The sequence below is a fragment of the Neodiprion lecontei genome, chromosome 2 (genome assembly GCF_021901455.1).
Source record: "Neodiprion lecontei isolate iyNeoLeco1 chromosome 2, iyNeoLeco1.1, whole genome shotgun sequence".
NCBI lineage: Eukaryota > Metazoa > Arthropoda > Insecta > Hymenoptera > Diprionidae > Neodiprion > Neodiprion lecontei.
The window spans coordinates 1,245,980-1,264,092 of record NC_060261.1 but is presented as its reverse complement, the minus strand read 5'-3'; the positions used below and the strand labels follow the sequence as shown (position 1 = coordinate 1,264,092).

Here is an 18,113-nt window from a genome sequence, read left to right as displayed (position 1 = left end):
CATCACCATCACCATCACCACCACCACCACCACCACCACCACCATCATCATCATCAGAAGCAGCGGCAGCGGCACAAGCAGCAGTAGAATCGAAGCCAGTTGCTTCCTAGCGGTTGCGTCGAATGGACACGCCGCGCGATCGCCAAACCGTTGCCGATCCATCAGGTCTCGTGCCGCCCCAGTCGATTAGCGTAAATTTGCCAAGCTCTCGAGGTGACAGGCACCTTGTTCCACAGGGGTGCGCAAGCCAGAGGTCAAAGCCACGGCGTTAGCCGAAGATGCGCGATGCCATCTGCGTCGATTCGCGGTGCATCGGTATCACTTGTGCAGTAGAGAGTTGAATCACAACACTTGATCGGAATTATCTATATCCACTGTTTGCGAATAGATGAGCTTTGAGGTTGAGAACGAATGAAATTGGAACGATAATAGGAGCGAGGTAAAATCAGTGTTCCCGTAAGTGAAAGCCCCAGGGAGAAGAGGAAGAGGAGGAGAATCGCCTTTATTGTCAACCTGCAGAAGAATCGTCAACTATCAAGAGATCCGGGATAATACCGGAGGCGGCGGAGTCCGAGGGGAGTGAGGAGGGCGGAAGGAGGCGGTTAACACCCCACCGGGTCACGATGATCCCTCGAAGACGACCTTCCGCGTGCGTCCTGCCCTTCTTCAATCTACTTCTTCTCGTCAACGCATCCGTAGCTATTCCCACCGCTAAGGTACGGGAGAACACCAGGTGCTGTTGGTATTGCTGCTGCATTCGTTGTTCGTTCTCGTTCCAACTTGAAATTATTCACACAATTTTGCATAGCGGCTGTACTAATATCTTTGTTATCGTACTATTTTTTTATACAACTGTAATCTCTTTGCGGACTAACCGGTTGACTTCGGCGCAATTTTATCTCACACTTATTCGCGAATCTGCCCTCACGCATGTATACGCATCAAGGAATCTTTTACACGCGCGAATCAACTGTAAAGTCTGTTAAAATCGTTCGCGAAGTTTCATACTTCTCAAACGTATCTTCGATGCTTCTTCTGTACAAGCTTTCGTTTACGGCATCTCGAATACCTAATCGTAAATCAATTCGTCAAATCGATACACATATCAATATCGATGATTAAAATTCCAATCGTTTTTCATAACTGTAGGTGCAACGGTGGAAAATGTATGAATATAATAAGTACAATAATCAGGCGCAAATAAATTTAGATTTCAAAGGCTTCCGACGGTAGAGAAACAAACAAAAAAAAAAAAAAAAGAAAAATAAAAAAAACTCGACCAACTTCGCGAGCACATCGTAAGCAATTGAAATGCCTCAATTCGCCAAGTCATTTTTGTCCCCGCATCCGCGTCTCAAAGTCACGAGTGGAGCGAGCAAACGGAACGATAGCTCGTCCGCAGCGAGCTTGATATGGTTCAATAAAAAGGTATTAAATTCCGTATAATTGATGCCCCCCGTCCCATGAGTTATGGGCCAATGGTCTACCGCGATCTGTGCTCGAAGTAATTGCTCGATACATGCATGTACGTAGAGCTACTAAGCGGGTAATTACGAATCAATTACGCCGTTGCTTCAATCATGATGGGCAGTGATTGATTATCACCGGGAAAGTCGTTCCACTCTATCGGGTTGCAGGAAGTGCTTTTATACAAGCGGAAATACCGATGATTCCGAAAACCTGACTCATCCCGTTTGATACGCCGATTTTCTATGAAACTGTCTCGCCTCTCGCTTAACTCGCTTATAACTTTATTCGAGCGAACTCGAACAGAACTGGACATTGCTCACCGAAGAATTTATTTCTTACAACTTGCACTAATTACCGAAGGGCAGTACCTTATTCGTAAAACTATTCGTGTAGAGCTGGTTTTAATTATTTATTCATTGGTCAATACTTCGCAAGGTGAAGTAAACTGAGTGTATACGTAAATACATATGTATATGTATATGTATATGTATATATGTGTATACTTATACACATACCGGCATTCGATATTCTCCGCAGTCAATAACAATGTTGTTCAGTTTCGCGTTTACATTGATCGCGGCAGTTTTCTTATTTACCCAAAGTTGACGAGAAGGAATATATTATTTTTTAACACCGCGGAGAAGGTCATCTCGCTGGAATCTTGAGTAAATTTATTCTGTCCTATCTGTAAATCTGGCAGCAAATAGACAAACGACAGTAGCTAGAAAGATACTCAAGGCAATCAAACTTCGTAGATAAAGAGAGAACGTACAAGGTATACCTCGTTCGTTGGCTCTAGCGCGCGATCCTCGTTTCGCATTCGAAAAAAACTTGTACAACTTTGTTAATATTTTCTGCACCGTCAGCTCGTAACCCCTCAACCTGGTCGAGGCAATCATATTAATTACAGAAATTGCACAATTGTATAAAAACGAGAAAACCAGCATGCGGAATGAATCATATCGTGCAACGCGTAGCGTTTCAAGGGTGGCGGCATCGGTACGGCCGGTTTCGAACACGTGGATAAAAGGCTGGAGGAGGGACGTGAGCCTCGTCAGCGGCTACTTTCATTTCTGATTTTTCCCCTCAAGTGAGAACTCTCAAATTAGTCAGTTAAAACGCTTGAATACACGTTTCTCTGCCTGCCTTTCAGCCGATGCACATATATTCTACATATCCCACCTACCTGCATGCCTGCAGCCTGCCTGTTTGCCTACCTACCTGCCTGTCTGCCCGCCCGCCTATCTGCCTCCTTTGCCCACCTCCGTGAAACACCCACAAATTTATAATCGATACACCAAGGTATATATATATATATATATATATATGGTTGTAAAGAATAAGGGGCTGCCTTTGCACTCCACCCCCTCTACACTGCAAGGTTGCGGTGTGTCAATTAGAAGTACGTGTATAATGAAACTTTGATCCACGGGGAGTCCCGCCAGCTATTCAACTAACAAAAAGAAAAAAAAAATGTGAAACTCACCGCTCGCAAAAAATATATCCCACAAAAAAGATTTTTTCAGCAGATGAAAATCGGAATTCCGAACCGCGCGGTGTTGCAGAACTAGCTATTGAAAGACCGCAAGGCGTTGGAAATAATCTCTGCACTTGCGGATACTGACAATGAAACGGATCGAGGGTCCGGTGTAAAAACGCACACAAATGAGTAAGGTAAAAAGTTGTTTGGAAGGTGGTGAGGTGAGCGTGTGTCGAAGCAAAGCCGGAGTTGCACCTGCGGAACGTCACGTTTAAAACGTATAATCACGTCCTTGCGAGCTCTGATCGATTTGTTCTGATTGTTTTCCCTGCGGCGCGAGATCAAGTTTTTTCAAGCGCTTTGAAAGAAGTGCGATACGGACAGAGTGCACTGTGACCGAATGTCCGGGGAGTAAGATTTTTTAAATTTAGGCACGTGCCGGCCCGTCAAGCTTAGCTCGGCTACGCGTACGTGAAAGTTGACCCAAGACGGATCGTATCGTACCTTGTGTACCGTTAGAAAGATCAAATACCTCTGTAATCGGAAATATGTGTATAAATTTATGGGTGGAGGTCGCGCCCTGCGGACAGGTGAGCTAAACATGTATGAAACAGCTGTTGTACGCACGTCGTTGAGGGAATACTTATAATACCTAATTGAGCTTGGCAAACGGAAAATTGGATCGATTGCAACTGGGAGCTGGGTATGTAATTTTGTACACATGTACAGAGACAGTTTCAGAACGGTAAATGAATTCCAAATCAAATTTTTATTCGTACAGTAAAATTGCTGTTCTCGTTTACCTATTTTTATCGGTAAAAGAACAACATATTCTCAACTAATCTACCACTTTTCATCCAATTTCAGATCATACACGTCACGCGAACTTTTTTCACATTCTCTCATCATCATTCTTTCGGTTCTGCAAAGCCTGTTGTAGGGTCGACGCGACTCCTCGTCTAAAGTCGACCGTGATATATTTGAACTGTGAGAAAAATTATACGCATAGGTATACAAACACATTGTAATCGGTGTAATAATTATACGAAACATATGTATGTATAACTATGTCTACAATATGGGAGTATGTGTGCATAATGTGGTTAAAGCTACGCACGTTATACGTAGATCCCATTAATACATATGCATATATAGGTATATCCTCTATGCTGCTATAATCAGCGCGTCATTAGCACACCTTTACGTTTAGAAACGACGGGGCTTGTATACCCATCGTAATATATTACCAGGGTACGAATCGAACGATGGGCCAAATAGACGCACAGCCGCGTTACGTAATTTTCTTTTCAACCTCTTTATTTGTCAGTTATACCTGTAAGAAACACTGCGTTGAGTTTGCGAGGCTGCCCGAGGCTCCGTTTAACCCAATAATTGCCGCGTATTGCAGCCTCGATCGATTTGAAATATTCCTCGCAGTTTGAATAATAGGCAATTGAAATAACGGACCCCGCTCGTCTACAGTAATTATGTTACACCACGTAACTGTATCGACAATCGATTGTACGGTAATTCGTAAACTCGCTTGTGAATATTGAATCAAGGTAATCGGTAAAAGAGACTCGCGCAAAGTGCCTCGCAACGGTATTAAGAGTTGCAGTTTACGGCCGAGTAATTATATCGGGCTCATTACTCGCGCAATTATCCATTTCTCCACCCTAGTTTTCCATCGACTTTCCTCCCTGTTACAACCGATCGTTACTCGCATGCACCCATCCGCAGGATATCAGACGCGACACGCTCCGAGTAGACGTTCGAAATTGTCCGTCCCGTGTAAAGCGCAGCGTAGGAAAGAAAGACTCGTTTAACCGAGGCCCGAGGGTGAAGAGACTGAAAAATTTGCCCCGAGGAGGTCGGAACCCGTCGCCCGGAGGAAGGACGCGAGGAACGCGCGATATCGTCGCCGCCTCCGAGATCCAAGAATGCGCCCGTCTAGAGGAACCTGTTTCGGGAGTCGGGACAGCGTACAAAATACACAGACGCGTATCCGATTTACCGCGTTACGCGTGTATGCGTGGTTAAATCACTCGTACACGGGGCGTGTACGGGATATAATCCACGTAATTTCGACGTTACGTATTATGTACGCAGGTATTACAATACGCACTTGAGCGTACAATACCGACGTTACATACGCAGGTACTCGTGCGTCTCTTGCGATATAGTACCTGTACGTAGGTGTCTATCCACTCTGCTGAATAATGCATCTCACGTGTGCCTAATACCGTGACATACGGGGTACGACAGTGGGTGCTTTATACCGTCTACCGTCGCGCGTACTTTGCGAGCTCGATTCATTTCTCGACAATCGAAGTAGGATACGGGGTTCGTACGAATGAAGAAACTTGACTACAACAAGCTTTCAGCTCACGAGGAAAACTGAGATCATAACATCCACCTCGCGCCTGGCGAAACGGATTCTCATCTTGACTTCTTCGTTTATTGATGAAAGATTTTAACCCACGACTGCGTCTTGCCGTACGACAGAGCGAGGTTGTGGTACGTATAAATGAATTACCGACGTTATACGTCACACGGGCCCCTGATGTTTCTATCGGTTATTCGACGTCATACGTATGCGAATACACGAAATTACCGCACATGTGTGTGGTCATGTGCACACATGCGCGATGATCTCTGGATGGAAGATGAGAGTGTCTAACTACTTGTACAACACCGTATGTATAACATATATCGTATATCTACCAATACATTCGAAACCTCACACAAAGAGGCCACTGTGACTCGGGAGTTGGGCTTGTAATATTATTATTGTTGTTGTTCTCATTATTATTATTATTAATATTCCTATAATTACAATCGTCATTATTATTATTCATATATCTCGTCGTCTGGTAACCGTCGCGTCGTGTTCTCGCGGCAGGCGCCACCAAATCGCTTCGCGTTAATACACTATCAAAAACGATCTCTCGTATGCCTATGCGATTTTTGTATCGTGTATGCATGTATAACTATGTATATCCTAAGCATCCGCTTTTCATTTTAACAAATTCATATCAACTTGTAAGAGAGACGAGTAATCTGTGGAAGAGGAATAAAAACTGATCGAACTTGAATTCGGAATCATAATTGAAACGGGGATTCTGTAACCTCAGACAAGCGCGGAATGGAAATACAATATACAATCAGCTGCATTTGGCCAACGGCTGACAAGCATACTTATATGGTGGAGTGGCACATTTTTTACCTTTTTTTTTTTAAGGAGCCACTCGAGAGATTTGTGACAAATACTGAGAAAAAATTGTCGTAAAACCGTGAGGAGGTGGGAAAATATTAAGAGGTCGACTTACCAATCATTGTAATATTTTTTATTTATTTTTGTGTATACACTTTACGGACTTATACATATGTATTAGTTTATTTTTTTCGTATCGTGGTCCAATTAATCGTTCATCAATCGACAGCATACTGCGCCTAACAATTCCGCAGTTGGCTGTCCTCGTCTTTTGTCCGAAAGATCAATCGTCTCGGAGAAATTTGTATAACAGCTTCTCTTACCGAAATAGGAGTCCGTAAGGTGTGCAGATAAAAATAAATTAAAAATATGACGATAGTTGTCAGCGACCCCTGAATATTTTCCCACCTCCTCCAGGTTTCGCGACAATTCTTTGCTTCAGTATTTGTCACAAAACTTTCGAGTGGCACCTTAAAGAGAAAAAAATTGAAAAATGAACCACCTTATTATATAGGTATATGTGTGTTCTGGAGATCTCGTTAATCGTTACAATTATATGGCGCTACCGCATTGCGATCGACGGTGGCGCCAAGCGATCGCGATCAGTTCGCCGGGCGCGTATTTACCGGTACGTAAATATAAATAATTTGCATTCGCATCGCGGACACCCGTAGTTGTTACGCATTCCGTCCTTACGCGGAGCTTGTCAGACGTGAAGTCTCGAAGACACCCGCGTGTCGGAGATGCGGTATGCGACTAGACGACCAACCGATCAGATAGACCAATGCATTGCACTGTGAAGCACGCGCGTTATGCTCGATTGTTGCTCTGTCTAATCTAACCACATCGCTGTGCCAAGGGGCAGCTATGCGAGGAAGGACACGGAGTGTTAACAAAGAATCTCTTTATCCTCCGTTATAATCGGTAGCTAATTGTACCACCCATTATTCTTATCCTCACAATAATTTTAATGCTTTTTTCACGAGCCCTGTCTGTCCACTACTTCATTAGACTTGCGATTAGTCCAAAGTTTACGTAATATAACGACCTGATAATTCGGACTCGAGCGTAGTCACCTCGACGCAAGTGCGTGTATCATCAATATGGCCGCCGTTGACACGCTTGGGATTCTGTTTCGACGGTACAATCCTTTCCGGAACTCGGTAGTTATTGTGCGCTGTTTCACGCTCGACAACAGGACGGCAAGAAGAATATTGCTCTACCAGTTTTAGTTGGGAATATCTATTAATTTTAATATTTCAAATGGAAAGTGTCAGGCGTGCATGCGTGGTCGTCTGTATGTACATTTATTACGTGTAATAAAAACGACAACGACCTCTCACAATCAGATCGATTGCAGGGAATTCATCGTCGCAGTATAATGATCCTCATATTTCTGTCATGAGAAATAGCTTAGAATTCACGGTCTTCTCTCGAGGTGTTTCTACGCAAGCGTAGATTACACGATACGCGTCCACCGTTCTCATCCTCGTATAATATATCCTCCCTCTTATCTCTCAATCAGGTGTCCGGGCTCCTGATATTTTTACTCGGCTTGGACCTCGCGAGCTGCAGCAACAGTGTGAAATCGATGCGTTGAATCTCACATTCGTCGGCCGAGAGATCTGTAATCCGCCGAGTCTGAGCTATAATTACATATCGGGGATTATGCAAGGACGTTGACGCGATTGCTCGAGAGTAAAACGCACATCTTGATCCTCTTGATACGGGTAGAAGACAAATGTGAAATTTGAAATGAAAGCAGGATTCGATTCCCACCGTCTGCTAGATCTTTGGCCATTTCGGCAGCATAACGGACGATCCGAAATGCGGAATACCGATGAACTCGAGCTCTTCGTTATCTTCGAAAATGTAACGAGACTGCAGAGCTCGCAGCTCTGGTAAGAGAAGCTAAGCCGGGTTATATCCCGCATTGAGAAAGACCAGAATCGAGATTTCCCCTCGGAAATACATAGTATGATCCAGTCGTAAATATACATAAATACTTGAACCGCATGTTCGAGATCTGTTCTTTTCTTTGAATCGGTGTTCGTGTATACACAATGCAGGAACCCCGCGGCGGAGTCTCGTCCAGCATACGAGTTTAATCCTCGCTCGATAAAAACCGATAAAATGTTTATTTTCTCTGAAGCTTCTCCTGAGAGGAGTTCTCAAAATCATTACGCCGCTCGATCGAGCCAAGCTTCCAGGAAAAACAGCCTTTAAGTCTCCATCAATTTGGTTTACGCGATGTTTAGACAATTTCGCCAAGTTTATTAATCCTAAATCTCGCCGCTCGTCGAATTCTCATTTTTTTAACCGTATATTTGACTAATCGATTAAACATGCGTGCATTCGCGAAGCACCGCACCTCTTTCCAATATCTACACTTAATTACGTCTCGGAGACGCTCTCAACGACGACCGGCACTTTGTATCGAAATTAATCACCCCGATATAATACACAATAAACAATTACACATGATCTACGTGTGAGAATCTCGCGGTTCGCGCTTCGTTATTTTATCAGACATTCATTCGCATTATTTATCGCAGTGGTTATTAATCTCTTTTCCTATATAACAATGGAGCAGTCCGGTGGTAACAGTAGGATGAAGTCGCATAGTGCAAATTATACGGTATAATAGATGTCTGTTTTCACAGCGAACTCAAATGCTGATTCAATTTGGAATTGTGAAAGTTTCTGTAATGATTTCTATACCGTACTAGCTACTTACATCTGCATTAACAGTTGTAAGTGTTTGTCGCATCAACGTGAGGCTACACTATAAAATATCCCTGTATCTATCAAACATACGCCAAAAGATATGGTTTATTTTCGCATAAGCCGTGAATCAAATCGGTTTTCGCGATATTTATCACGCCCATCTAATAACCACCTGACCACTGGAAGCTGGGGAGAATATTTCACATACTTCGACGTGGCGCCGAGGGCATATAGAGCAATGACTAGATGCGGTCGGGGGAGGGGGACTGGTGTGCAATAATGTGCGTCCGCATCTGCATTGCAATTTAGAGAGAAATTCTACTCAACAACAAAAACAATGGTATCTGACTGTTTTTCTCACGTGATTTACTGCAGCGTAAGAACCGTAAGTACTGTCCAGCTAATATTCGTTACCGTACGATTTCGTACATAACGAACTGCGAGACGCGTGATCCGTTGGCGCCACTAGTTCCACAGGTCCTTAATCTCTGCCTAATTTCTAATTTACTCCCAGCTGAGCCTGGCTCAATTTCGTAACTTTTTTTCTCTTCTTTTTTCTTTTTGCACCGAAAACGAGTATATCAACCGGCCGGGTATGCCGCAGGTTCACGATCGGTATGCCGCTATGCTTGGCATGCAAAGAGAGACCTTCCCGACTCCCTCCTCTTCTCCTCTTGTATATTATATACACTCGAAAGTTTTTTTTCGCCGCGCGAGCAGCGCGATTCGGCACTGAAACGCATGCCTGTGTGGCTACCGTTACATCTCGATACTGTTGACATCATGGGTATGTGAAGTTCTCGTTTAAGGTTCCATGTTAATGCTTTATCGGAATTTCTGGTTCTCCGTAAGTGTTACGTCACACAGACATGTTGGTAATTAATAAGAAAAATCGAAGAAAAAACAAACGTTTACATTTCATTTTCATCTCCTTCTTTTATTACAGTATATTATACCCCAATTCGAGCGCGCGGTAACTGCCAACGCAGATTATCCAATGCTATGACCGAAGCACAAATGATATAAAAGCAACACCTGATCTTTCATTCTTGCGGTCAGCTGCATTTACTTCGTTGCGGGGATACAGGGACCAGTATATAATACGCACTGGTATAGGTACTTACTTGGTTATTAGTGTGTAGCGTGGTTTGTTCGTTAACTCGCGTTGAAGATAACCGTCTCACAGGTAATCGAGATTTTTAAATACAATTTTTAACTCGTTAAAAAGACATAGATCTGGAAAAATTGATCCCCTATAGGTACAATCCAATGGGATTTATAGAAAATTTCGATAACGCTTGAAATGTATTTTTGGGCCACAAACAAAAAAATGACGCGGTCGAAGTTGGTCTAACTTTATTCTTCCCTTAAAGGTTCCATTTTGCCAAACTCTCCCTTACGTCTATGCGATGCCTATATCAGCGTCGTTCAAACATGTAATAATTTGACAAGACAGTTGCTGCGTGATTTCAGGTTTTTATTTTTTGAAACTAATCTTTTCCTCCTGTAAGTTTTAACCGTGATTACAACTATCGATTTTCAGTTCTGCATTCGCCCGTACTTATCAGCAGCCAATTAAAAGACCATTTTTTATCCAGGGGTGTGTGAAATCTATAAATCTTGAAAAAAAAATACATATTACGTAATCCTGAATTGCAGGAGGATTGCAAGCGAAAAGTGACTGAATGCACGATGAGCGAACGAGCCGGTGTCGCGGTATGCGGTAGTGACGGTGTGACTTATCCAGATCAGTGTAAATTCATCTCGAAACAGTGCGAGGGCGCATCTCTGCTCATCAAACACTCAGGACCCTGCAGTCCAGGTTGGTATTTGGTAAATCCAATTTCGCAGCTTGAATACCAAGTTTCTGTGGCTTTTCCGAAGGCGAAACGACGACGAAACTATTCTTGCCATCGCTCTCTTCGACGTGATATAGCAATGGATAGACGGCAAGCTCTTGCGTCGATCTTACAGCCGAAACTTAATCGCAAGCGTGATTTAAATGGCGACCATCTTGATTCTTTCATCAGAGACGCAGCCCTGCTTCGCAGCGCGGATTTCAACGCGGCCCGGGGCTCGGCCGCAGTGCCGTCCCGACGGAACCTATTCCCCGGTCCAGTGTCACGGAGAAACCGGCTATTGCTGGTGCGTCACCGCCCAAGGTCGGCCGATTCCAGACACCTCCGTGAAGTACGATCGTCCCCGCTGTCCGAGGGCCGGATCGGCGTCGACCCGTTCGGCGCAGAGTCGACGCTCTCCGGCCGCCTCGAAGACGCACAGGCAGTTCAACAACAGGCATCGGAACACCTGCGACAGATCGGAGAAAGTCAAGTTCAACAATAACCTAATCGACAATTTCAAAATCGAGTATAGAAGGACGAACATTTCGGCGGAGGGTGAGTTCAACCGGCGGTAGTATTAAGATGCGCGTAAAAGGGTGGTAAATGATCGTAATTAATGGACTTGTCGGACTTGCAGGTGATAAAAACGTGGAGCGAGTATTGTCCTGGAAGTTTATGACGCTCGATAAGAACGCCGACGGTTTTTTGGACCGGGACGAGTATCGGGAATTGCGACGGCTCGCGAGGAAAGCGGTTCGACCGAAAAAATGTGCCAGGACCTTTGCAAGGACTTGCGATTTGAACGGGGACGTGAAGCTCTCTCGGCAGGAATGGAGCGCCTGCTTGGCTCTCGACTTTACAAGTAAGTTTGACGCATGCTCTCCTGTATTCATCTGTTCCAAATTCTCTGTAGAGCATATCCTTATATTCATCGATTGTCGTATAGTAGTGGTAATGGTGCCAATACAATCTTCCTCTTGCACTTTGCACCCTTAAATACAACGAATAATTTTTCACCTTCAACTCATTAATATGTATATATATATGCTTGAATAACGTGCCTTCTTAATCCCTCCATCGCTTGCGGTTTCCTTTTTTCCGTTTCGCTTCTTGCCCAATAAATTTTTCCGAAAATGATTACCACGTCAAAGTTGGGATTGATCACACTTCGAAATCTTCCGTTGACGTAGATTTTCAACAATACGCCGGGTCGTTGCGTTCGCGAACATAAATTATTCCTATATTTATCACGCGAATTATAGTATGATGAGCCTGCATTGCAACGACTGAGCGCTTGTACAGGATGTCGTCTTAGTGCGGTTTAACTTGGCGTTAGTGAATCTTGCCGGAAGTTTGCCCACACGGCGCGGTTCGGACGGACTACGACGAAGTATTTGAACCAATTGACCTCGCCTGTGTCACGTCCGTGTGACAGTGACAGTCGTGCTGGCTGCACATTCAGCTCTTCGAGCTGGGATGGCAAGAGCGTAACATTGAAACCGCAGTAACCTCATCGCGATCCTTCTCTCTAAACTATTCTTTGTCACTGCACCTACGCTGGTAATAAAACACTATTTGTGGACGCTAATGTCATGCCCTTATGAAATCACCGTTAAATTACCACGTACGTACCATTTTGTTCACTACATACTTTTCACTCTCACGTGCTACCGACGGGGAAAAAATCATTCGTTGAAAATTTCACCATTTTCTATGATCGTCTTCTCATATGATTGGTTCTATCGTCAATTTCTCTCTTATACCTACTCCGGATGCGGTATGTTCAATTATAATCGTCATATTTGACGTGTCTTCGAGTCTTTTTTTTTAATACATATAAAACGACGACCAAACGTCGGGCTGAACGATGTCCGCTATAATATAGATCGCTTGTTTAAGCCTCTTGTCACCCTCGAGGTATTCTTGAATCATCTAACCTACCAGACGAATCACTTACGCGCGTTATCTCCTTCGAAGAGTGCATCATTTTTGGTTCATCAACTGCAGACTGTGAAAGGGAAACTAATTAATTTATTGAAAACTTTGAATCAGCTGTAAAGATGACATTAATTTCTGAAATATCGATTCGATCGATTGAATTGAACGATTCGAAGAAAGCCTCAGGATTGAGAATTTAGCGTGGGCATTGCCTCTTCTCTCCTTCGATTTCCACGTCCTGCTGCAGCTCGTGCTTTACTTTCGGTTTTACATCTATTAACTTTTCATACGATAGGTACGTTTAATTTTACACCGTCGGTATTTAGCGAGCGTTGAATTGATAGTTTCATGCCTGGACGTATGTACACATAATGCCAGCCGTAGTATAGTATAATCTTACTCAATGCAGTCGCACTTTTTATACCTATGTATGTACTTGCATTATATATATATATATATGGCTTACGCACCTATAGTGTGTACAGGTCTAACTTTGACGTTTGTACTTACAATTATAGTACTTTAGTGCTGTCTGCATTATATAATACGTCTGATGTGTAGATACGGTAGTTTTTGTCGTACGAGGGATACTTTTTTCAGAAAATTAATGTACGATTAAAATATCTCGGAGCTAAATCACCATGTGTAGAAAATTAGCTAAAATCCAATATGCTTTTATCGGCGATCTCGACGTACCCTGTTACATGCATATTTAAACTTCGTGACCCATTAATGCCCCTATTGATAGCTTGAATGCCCTCTAAACCCGATAGAAGTTGAAATAATTCGACTACGCCTGCGTCGAGCATGCATTATAGTAGCCTATAGATATAGAAGTATAGATGATTGTTGTTGTCGTTGCTGCTGCTGCTGCTGTTGTCGATAATGTATTTAATTTTGAGCACTATAATACGCTGTAATAACTGTATCCCTATTTAAAATGCTGCTGATTATTGCAATATGTGAATGACATACACAATTATATAGGTAAGCCAGTCGGCTGAGTGACATCATTATTATCATTTAGTACGTTTGTTCTTGTCGCTGAACCCAGGCGCAGATGAGCGCGCTGAGGTCCCTGAGGCCCAGAAGACTCGCGCTACTGATCAAGGTAAATTCACAATTCCCTGTAACAATATTGACGTTGTTATTACCCCTTTAACGCCAATCTCCAAACCCAAGTAGTAAACCTGAAAACTGACGCAGCACAATGTGTACCTACCTTATATGTACTGTGTGAACCAGGATTCTATAATATACCAAACGCGTAATCATATACCGACGAATTTTCAACAAGAAATAATATACCATGAGTTTTTTCAACGGCGAAACGTTATGTGCGCCTGAGACAGGCAACCGGAGTCACACCTCATCTCTGGGTTGAGCCCCGTATCTCGCCGCACCATTGTCACGATGAATAACTGATATTTAATCACAGTCCTACTCCTAATTGTCTCATTATTACCTTAGTTCGTTGTCCGAATTCAATTTTTCATCATTTTTCAAATTTCCTAACATTTAGGTTATGTTGACAAATGATGTTTGACGTTTAGGATGACCATGGCGGGATACGGTGCTCAACCTAAACGTCAGCTGTAACTCCGGCTGCCTGCCTCAGGCGCACGGATCTTTTCGTTGTTGGAAAGATTCAAGGTATATTTAATAATGCATATATCTATCGAATCCTTTGCTGTAGCTTCATGTACAAAATGATGCAAAGAATGTAAGTTAAAAATAATTTTGAAAATCATCGTTTGCAACTGCGCATCCCTCTGCCGTGTTACACCCTGAAACTTCGTTGGTTAAGGGGTGGATACTACATGCAGTTATGAGTCAGAGTTCAGTTACAAGTTGTCACGTACACCTCATTATATGTTTCCCATTAAACATCCAAGCCCTCAGATTATTGTTAGGGTTAATACAGTTTCCACGAGTAATTTATAATACCTACCGTTATGAGACAAAATTTCCGCACTACCCTCGTCCCAAGCTTTATAATAATCAACGCGTCACCACCCATAGGTATTGGACACATTTCGCCTGTTGTACAATAGTATGGAAATTTTTCATCCGCATATACGAACGGTATCTCGTTATTGTTCACATAGGTATACGTATACTCATATTTATTAAGCTCTGTTTTCTTCACGAGTTACATGTATACATATAACGTAATACTCCTAATGCTTGAATACCATAATTTATTGCATGTACGCTTCATCACGATACGTTATAATATCTGCAACACACGTATGAACGTGTTTGTTGTACCTGTGAAATTTCATTCGGTGGTGACGGCTAGACGTGTGTATTACTCTAACACTAAATTGCATCAATTCCCATACAGAACTAACACATATGTATGTATTCACAATGAGCGTTTGAGATGCAAAACTCGAATGACTATACTACCAATCGTATTCATCGTTAATTTTATTTACACAGTACAGTGTATCTCATGCATAAAGTATGTTGATATGTTCGCAAAATATTTACTACTGAGTTAGTCCAGCAGGAGTATAATACGCTGCTAAGATTTCATATTTCTGTTCGATTTTCATGTAAGGAATTACTAATCCAGAACATTCCGTGTTCATCAGCTTTAATAGGCAATCCAGGGACAAATCGACCCATATTTACTGACGAAACTATCGATCCCACGGAGGAAACGGAAGGTAAGATAAAGTAAAAAAATAATGAATCAATGTTTTTCTACTATCATGCAGCGTATCTTTCAAATGATTTTATAATTCTTGATTGGCAGCGAACGACTGCATCTCGGATAGAAATTCGGTGCTGGAAGATCAGAAGCAAATCGCAGAATCGAAGTTCTACGTTCCACAGTGTACGCCCGACGGACGATACAGTAAAGTGCAATGTTACTCTGGTTACTGCTGGTGCGTATATCAAGACACGGGTAAACCGATTCCTGGCACGTCGGTTAAAGATGCAAGTCCGAACTGCAATCCGGTGCCGGAACCGAACAGGCCAATGAAAGGTAGTCGATATGTCACCCTGATTTATTATTACCCAACATGTCGAACATTTTTCATTCCATTTTCGGATCTAATCTAACAACAAGAATCAGCCTAACAAATTGGACAAAGTTTTTGCTGACTACTGTTCCCGGCGCCATATTGTCTCAATTCGAAAGTCTTAACGCCTTTCATGAAAACAATTTTATCTTGTGCGTTAAAAAACTAGGATGCCCTGAATTGAAGAAGCAAGCATTTCTTCGAGATTTGATGGACTTAATGCAGAAGAAAATGAAAGCTTCAAGCACCGAGTCGGACGAGACGACTCTGAAGTGGCAGACGTCGAACGAAGAGCGTGTCGCGACTTGGCACTTCGTTATGCTCGACAGAAACAAGAATAAGGTGAGTTGGGTGTAATAAGACGTGTGTTTGATTATGGACGAGAATTCTGTAAATTCATAGGTATTGGAGAGAAAAGAGTGGAAAAGCTTTCGTACAATGGTGGCGAACAACAAGCAATTACGAAGATGTGGCAAGAAGCTACCAAGGTACTGCGACGTGAATAACGACAGAAAAATCAGCATGACGGAGTGGTTGAACTGTCTTAACGCCCAACGAGTTATGCCAGGTACTGGGACCTAGTCCGGTTTTAATCAAAAGTAGTAATACACGAGAGGTTCTGGACGCAGATTCCTACTACCGACACATACGGACATCTTACCCAGGCTCAGAGATTGATCGCGGTGACGTCATCGCGTGGAAGTGTTGAGTTCGGGTAAGATGTCGGTAAGTATCGGTAGTAGGAATCTGTGTCCAGAACCCCCCTTGTATTATTACTATTACAGCTTCGTATAGGTAGTAAAATGGATTCTACGTATAATGAATAAACAATTGGTATTTCATTTTAGCAGATAGTCCGGCGAATACGCATACGGAAAGACCGATGAGGAAGGGTCCGAATCCGCTCGACAAGATCTTGATCGCCGATTAAGAGGGAAGAGCTTGTGATATAGAATGTTGAACATCTCGTCACGCGTCGCTTTAAAGAAATGTCCAGTTTAGATTTTGATTTTTGTTTCTTGTATTTTTTTTTTTCCTTTTTCTTTTAAACCTCATGTTTTTTGATTGTGTGAGTGCATATCATAATATATCATTGTATGGTATGCGGGATTAATAACCCGTACACCGATAAATATTGTACACTTCGCAGTGAAATTATTTTTATATATATATATATATATATATGAAGATCTATACGCATATACATATATCCAGTGATGCATAATGAGTTTAGCTTATAATACGTGTATTAAACATACAGGTATATACAGATGTGTGTGTGGTTTATTCTTATAGTTATACATTATATTATATATTGTAATATTTATCGGTAACTGAAACGAGATGGAGAATTTTTTTCCTCATTGTCATCAATTTTTCTTCTTCAATTTTTTATCGAAGCACGAAGCATGTAGAATATAATAGTAATACGGTATATGAGTATTAAAGAGTGTAAAGAGAAAAAAAAGAAAAAAAGAAAAAAAGCGATAGAGAGAGAGAGAGAGAGAGAGAGAGTCAGCTAAAATGTACATATTAATATGTAGGATTCATACTTACCCATATTTGCAACTACATTTATAAGTATTGTCCAACGCTAGACGACCTATAATTGCAAGCTATCTTTAATATGTAACAGGGACAATGGAATATTACATGCAGATTGAAACGATCGTTACGTTATTATGTATCGAGTTCGGTTATCTGAGTAAACAATTGATCAATTAATAACAGCACGATTAGAGCGAGGCTGTTCTATTAACGACCAGACGTAGTTCCTTGCGTAGTGCCAATCACGAGAATACAGTTATAGCCAATCTGTACTAACACAAAGTCACACGGCTTGCGCGAAATAGATCGTACAGAAAGTGATATCTTAAATCTATATAATCTTGGATACAATTACGTACCGCGCGATCCTATTCGGTAAATAAGGGTACATTATTCCGTTATTCCGAGATAGGATTTAATGAAACGAACCGTTTTTGTAGTATCTTTTGATCTATATTCAAACGATGAACCAATTACCTCCCAGCGCCACACAGCTTAGCCATGTCGATTGATTAGATCTAATGCTCGTACTTTATCTTTCTCAATTGTACTACCCTTGCATTGCATTTCAAAACTATAATACTATACAAGTCATTCAACATCTCTAATAACTAATGTGTATTTTTAGTAATATATATTCTTATGATGTTGAAAATAGCATTTTGAGATCAGCGTCAGATTTTTTTCATTTTTTTTTCAATGTTGTATCTTTTTAATTGTAATTTTTCCTGAGTCCTACAATGCCTAATTTTATAATAGTTAACTAGCTACTATTTGATATATTAAAATGTTTGATAATATACATGAACCTAGCCACCAACACCTCTTATTGCAGAATATAGATGAAAACTGCGCAGAAT

At 42.0% G+C, this 18,113-nt stretch overlaps 1 protein-coding gene across 5 annotated transcripts; it reads left to right on the top strand.

The window, feature by feature from the left end:
• The first annotated feature begins 92 nt into the window (after nt 1-92).
• On the top strand, nt 93-17,911 carry LOC107222603 (SPARC-related modular calcium-binding protein 2). 5 transcript variants are annotated; one of them, XM_015662031.2, is made up of 10 exons: nt 93-716; nt 10,551-10,713; nt 10,922-11,287; nt 11,370-11,594; nt 13,725-13,781; nt 15,271-15,345; nt 15,435-15,668; nt 15,875-16,047; nt 16,108-16,273; nt 16,554-17,911. In XM_015662031.2, the coding sequence occupies exons 1-10, from the start codon at nt 624-626 to the stop codon at nt 16,634-16,636; spliced, it is 1,635 nt and encodes a 544-aa protein (XP_015517517.1). In that variant the 5' UTR covers nt 93-623; the 3' UTR covers nt 16,637-17,911. The 5 variants fall into 5 exon arrangements, with proteins under 5 accessions (XP_015517517.1, XP_046588270.1, XP_046588269.1 ...); XM_046732314.1 differs by having other exon boundaries at nt 13,698-13,781; nt 16,557-17,911; XM_046732313.1 differs by having other exon boundaries at nt 13,698-13,781.
• Nucleotides 17,912-18,113: the final 202 nt, after the last annotated feature.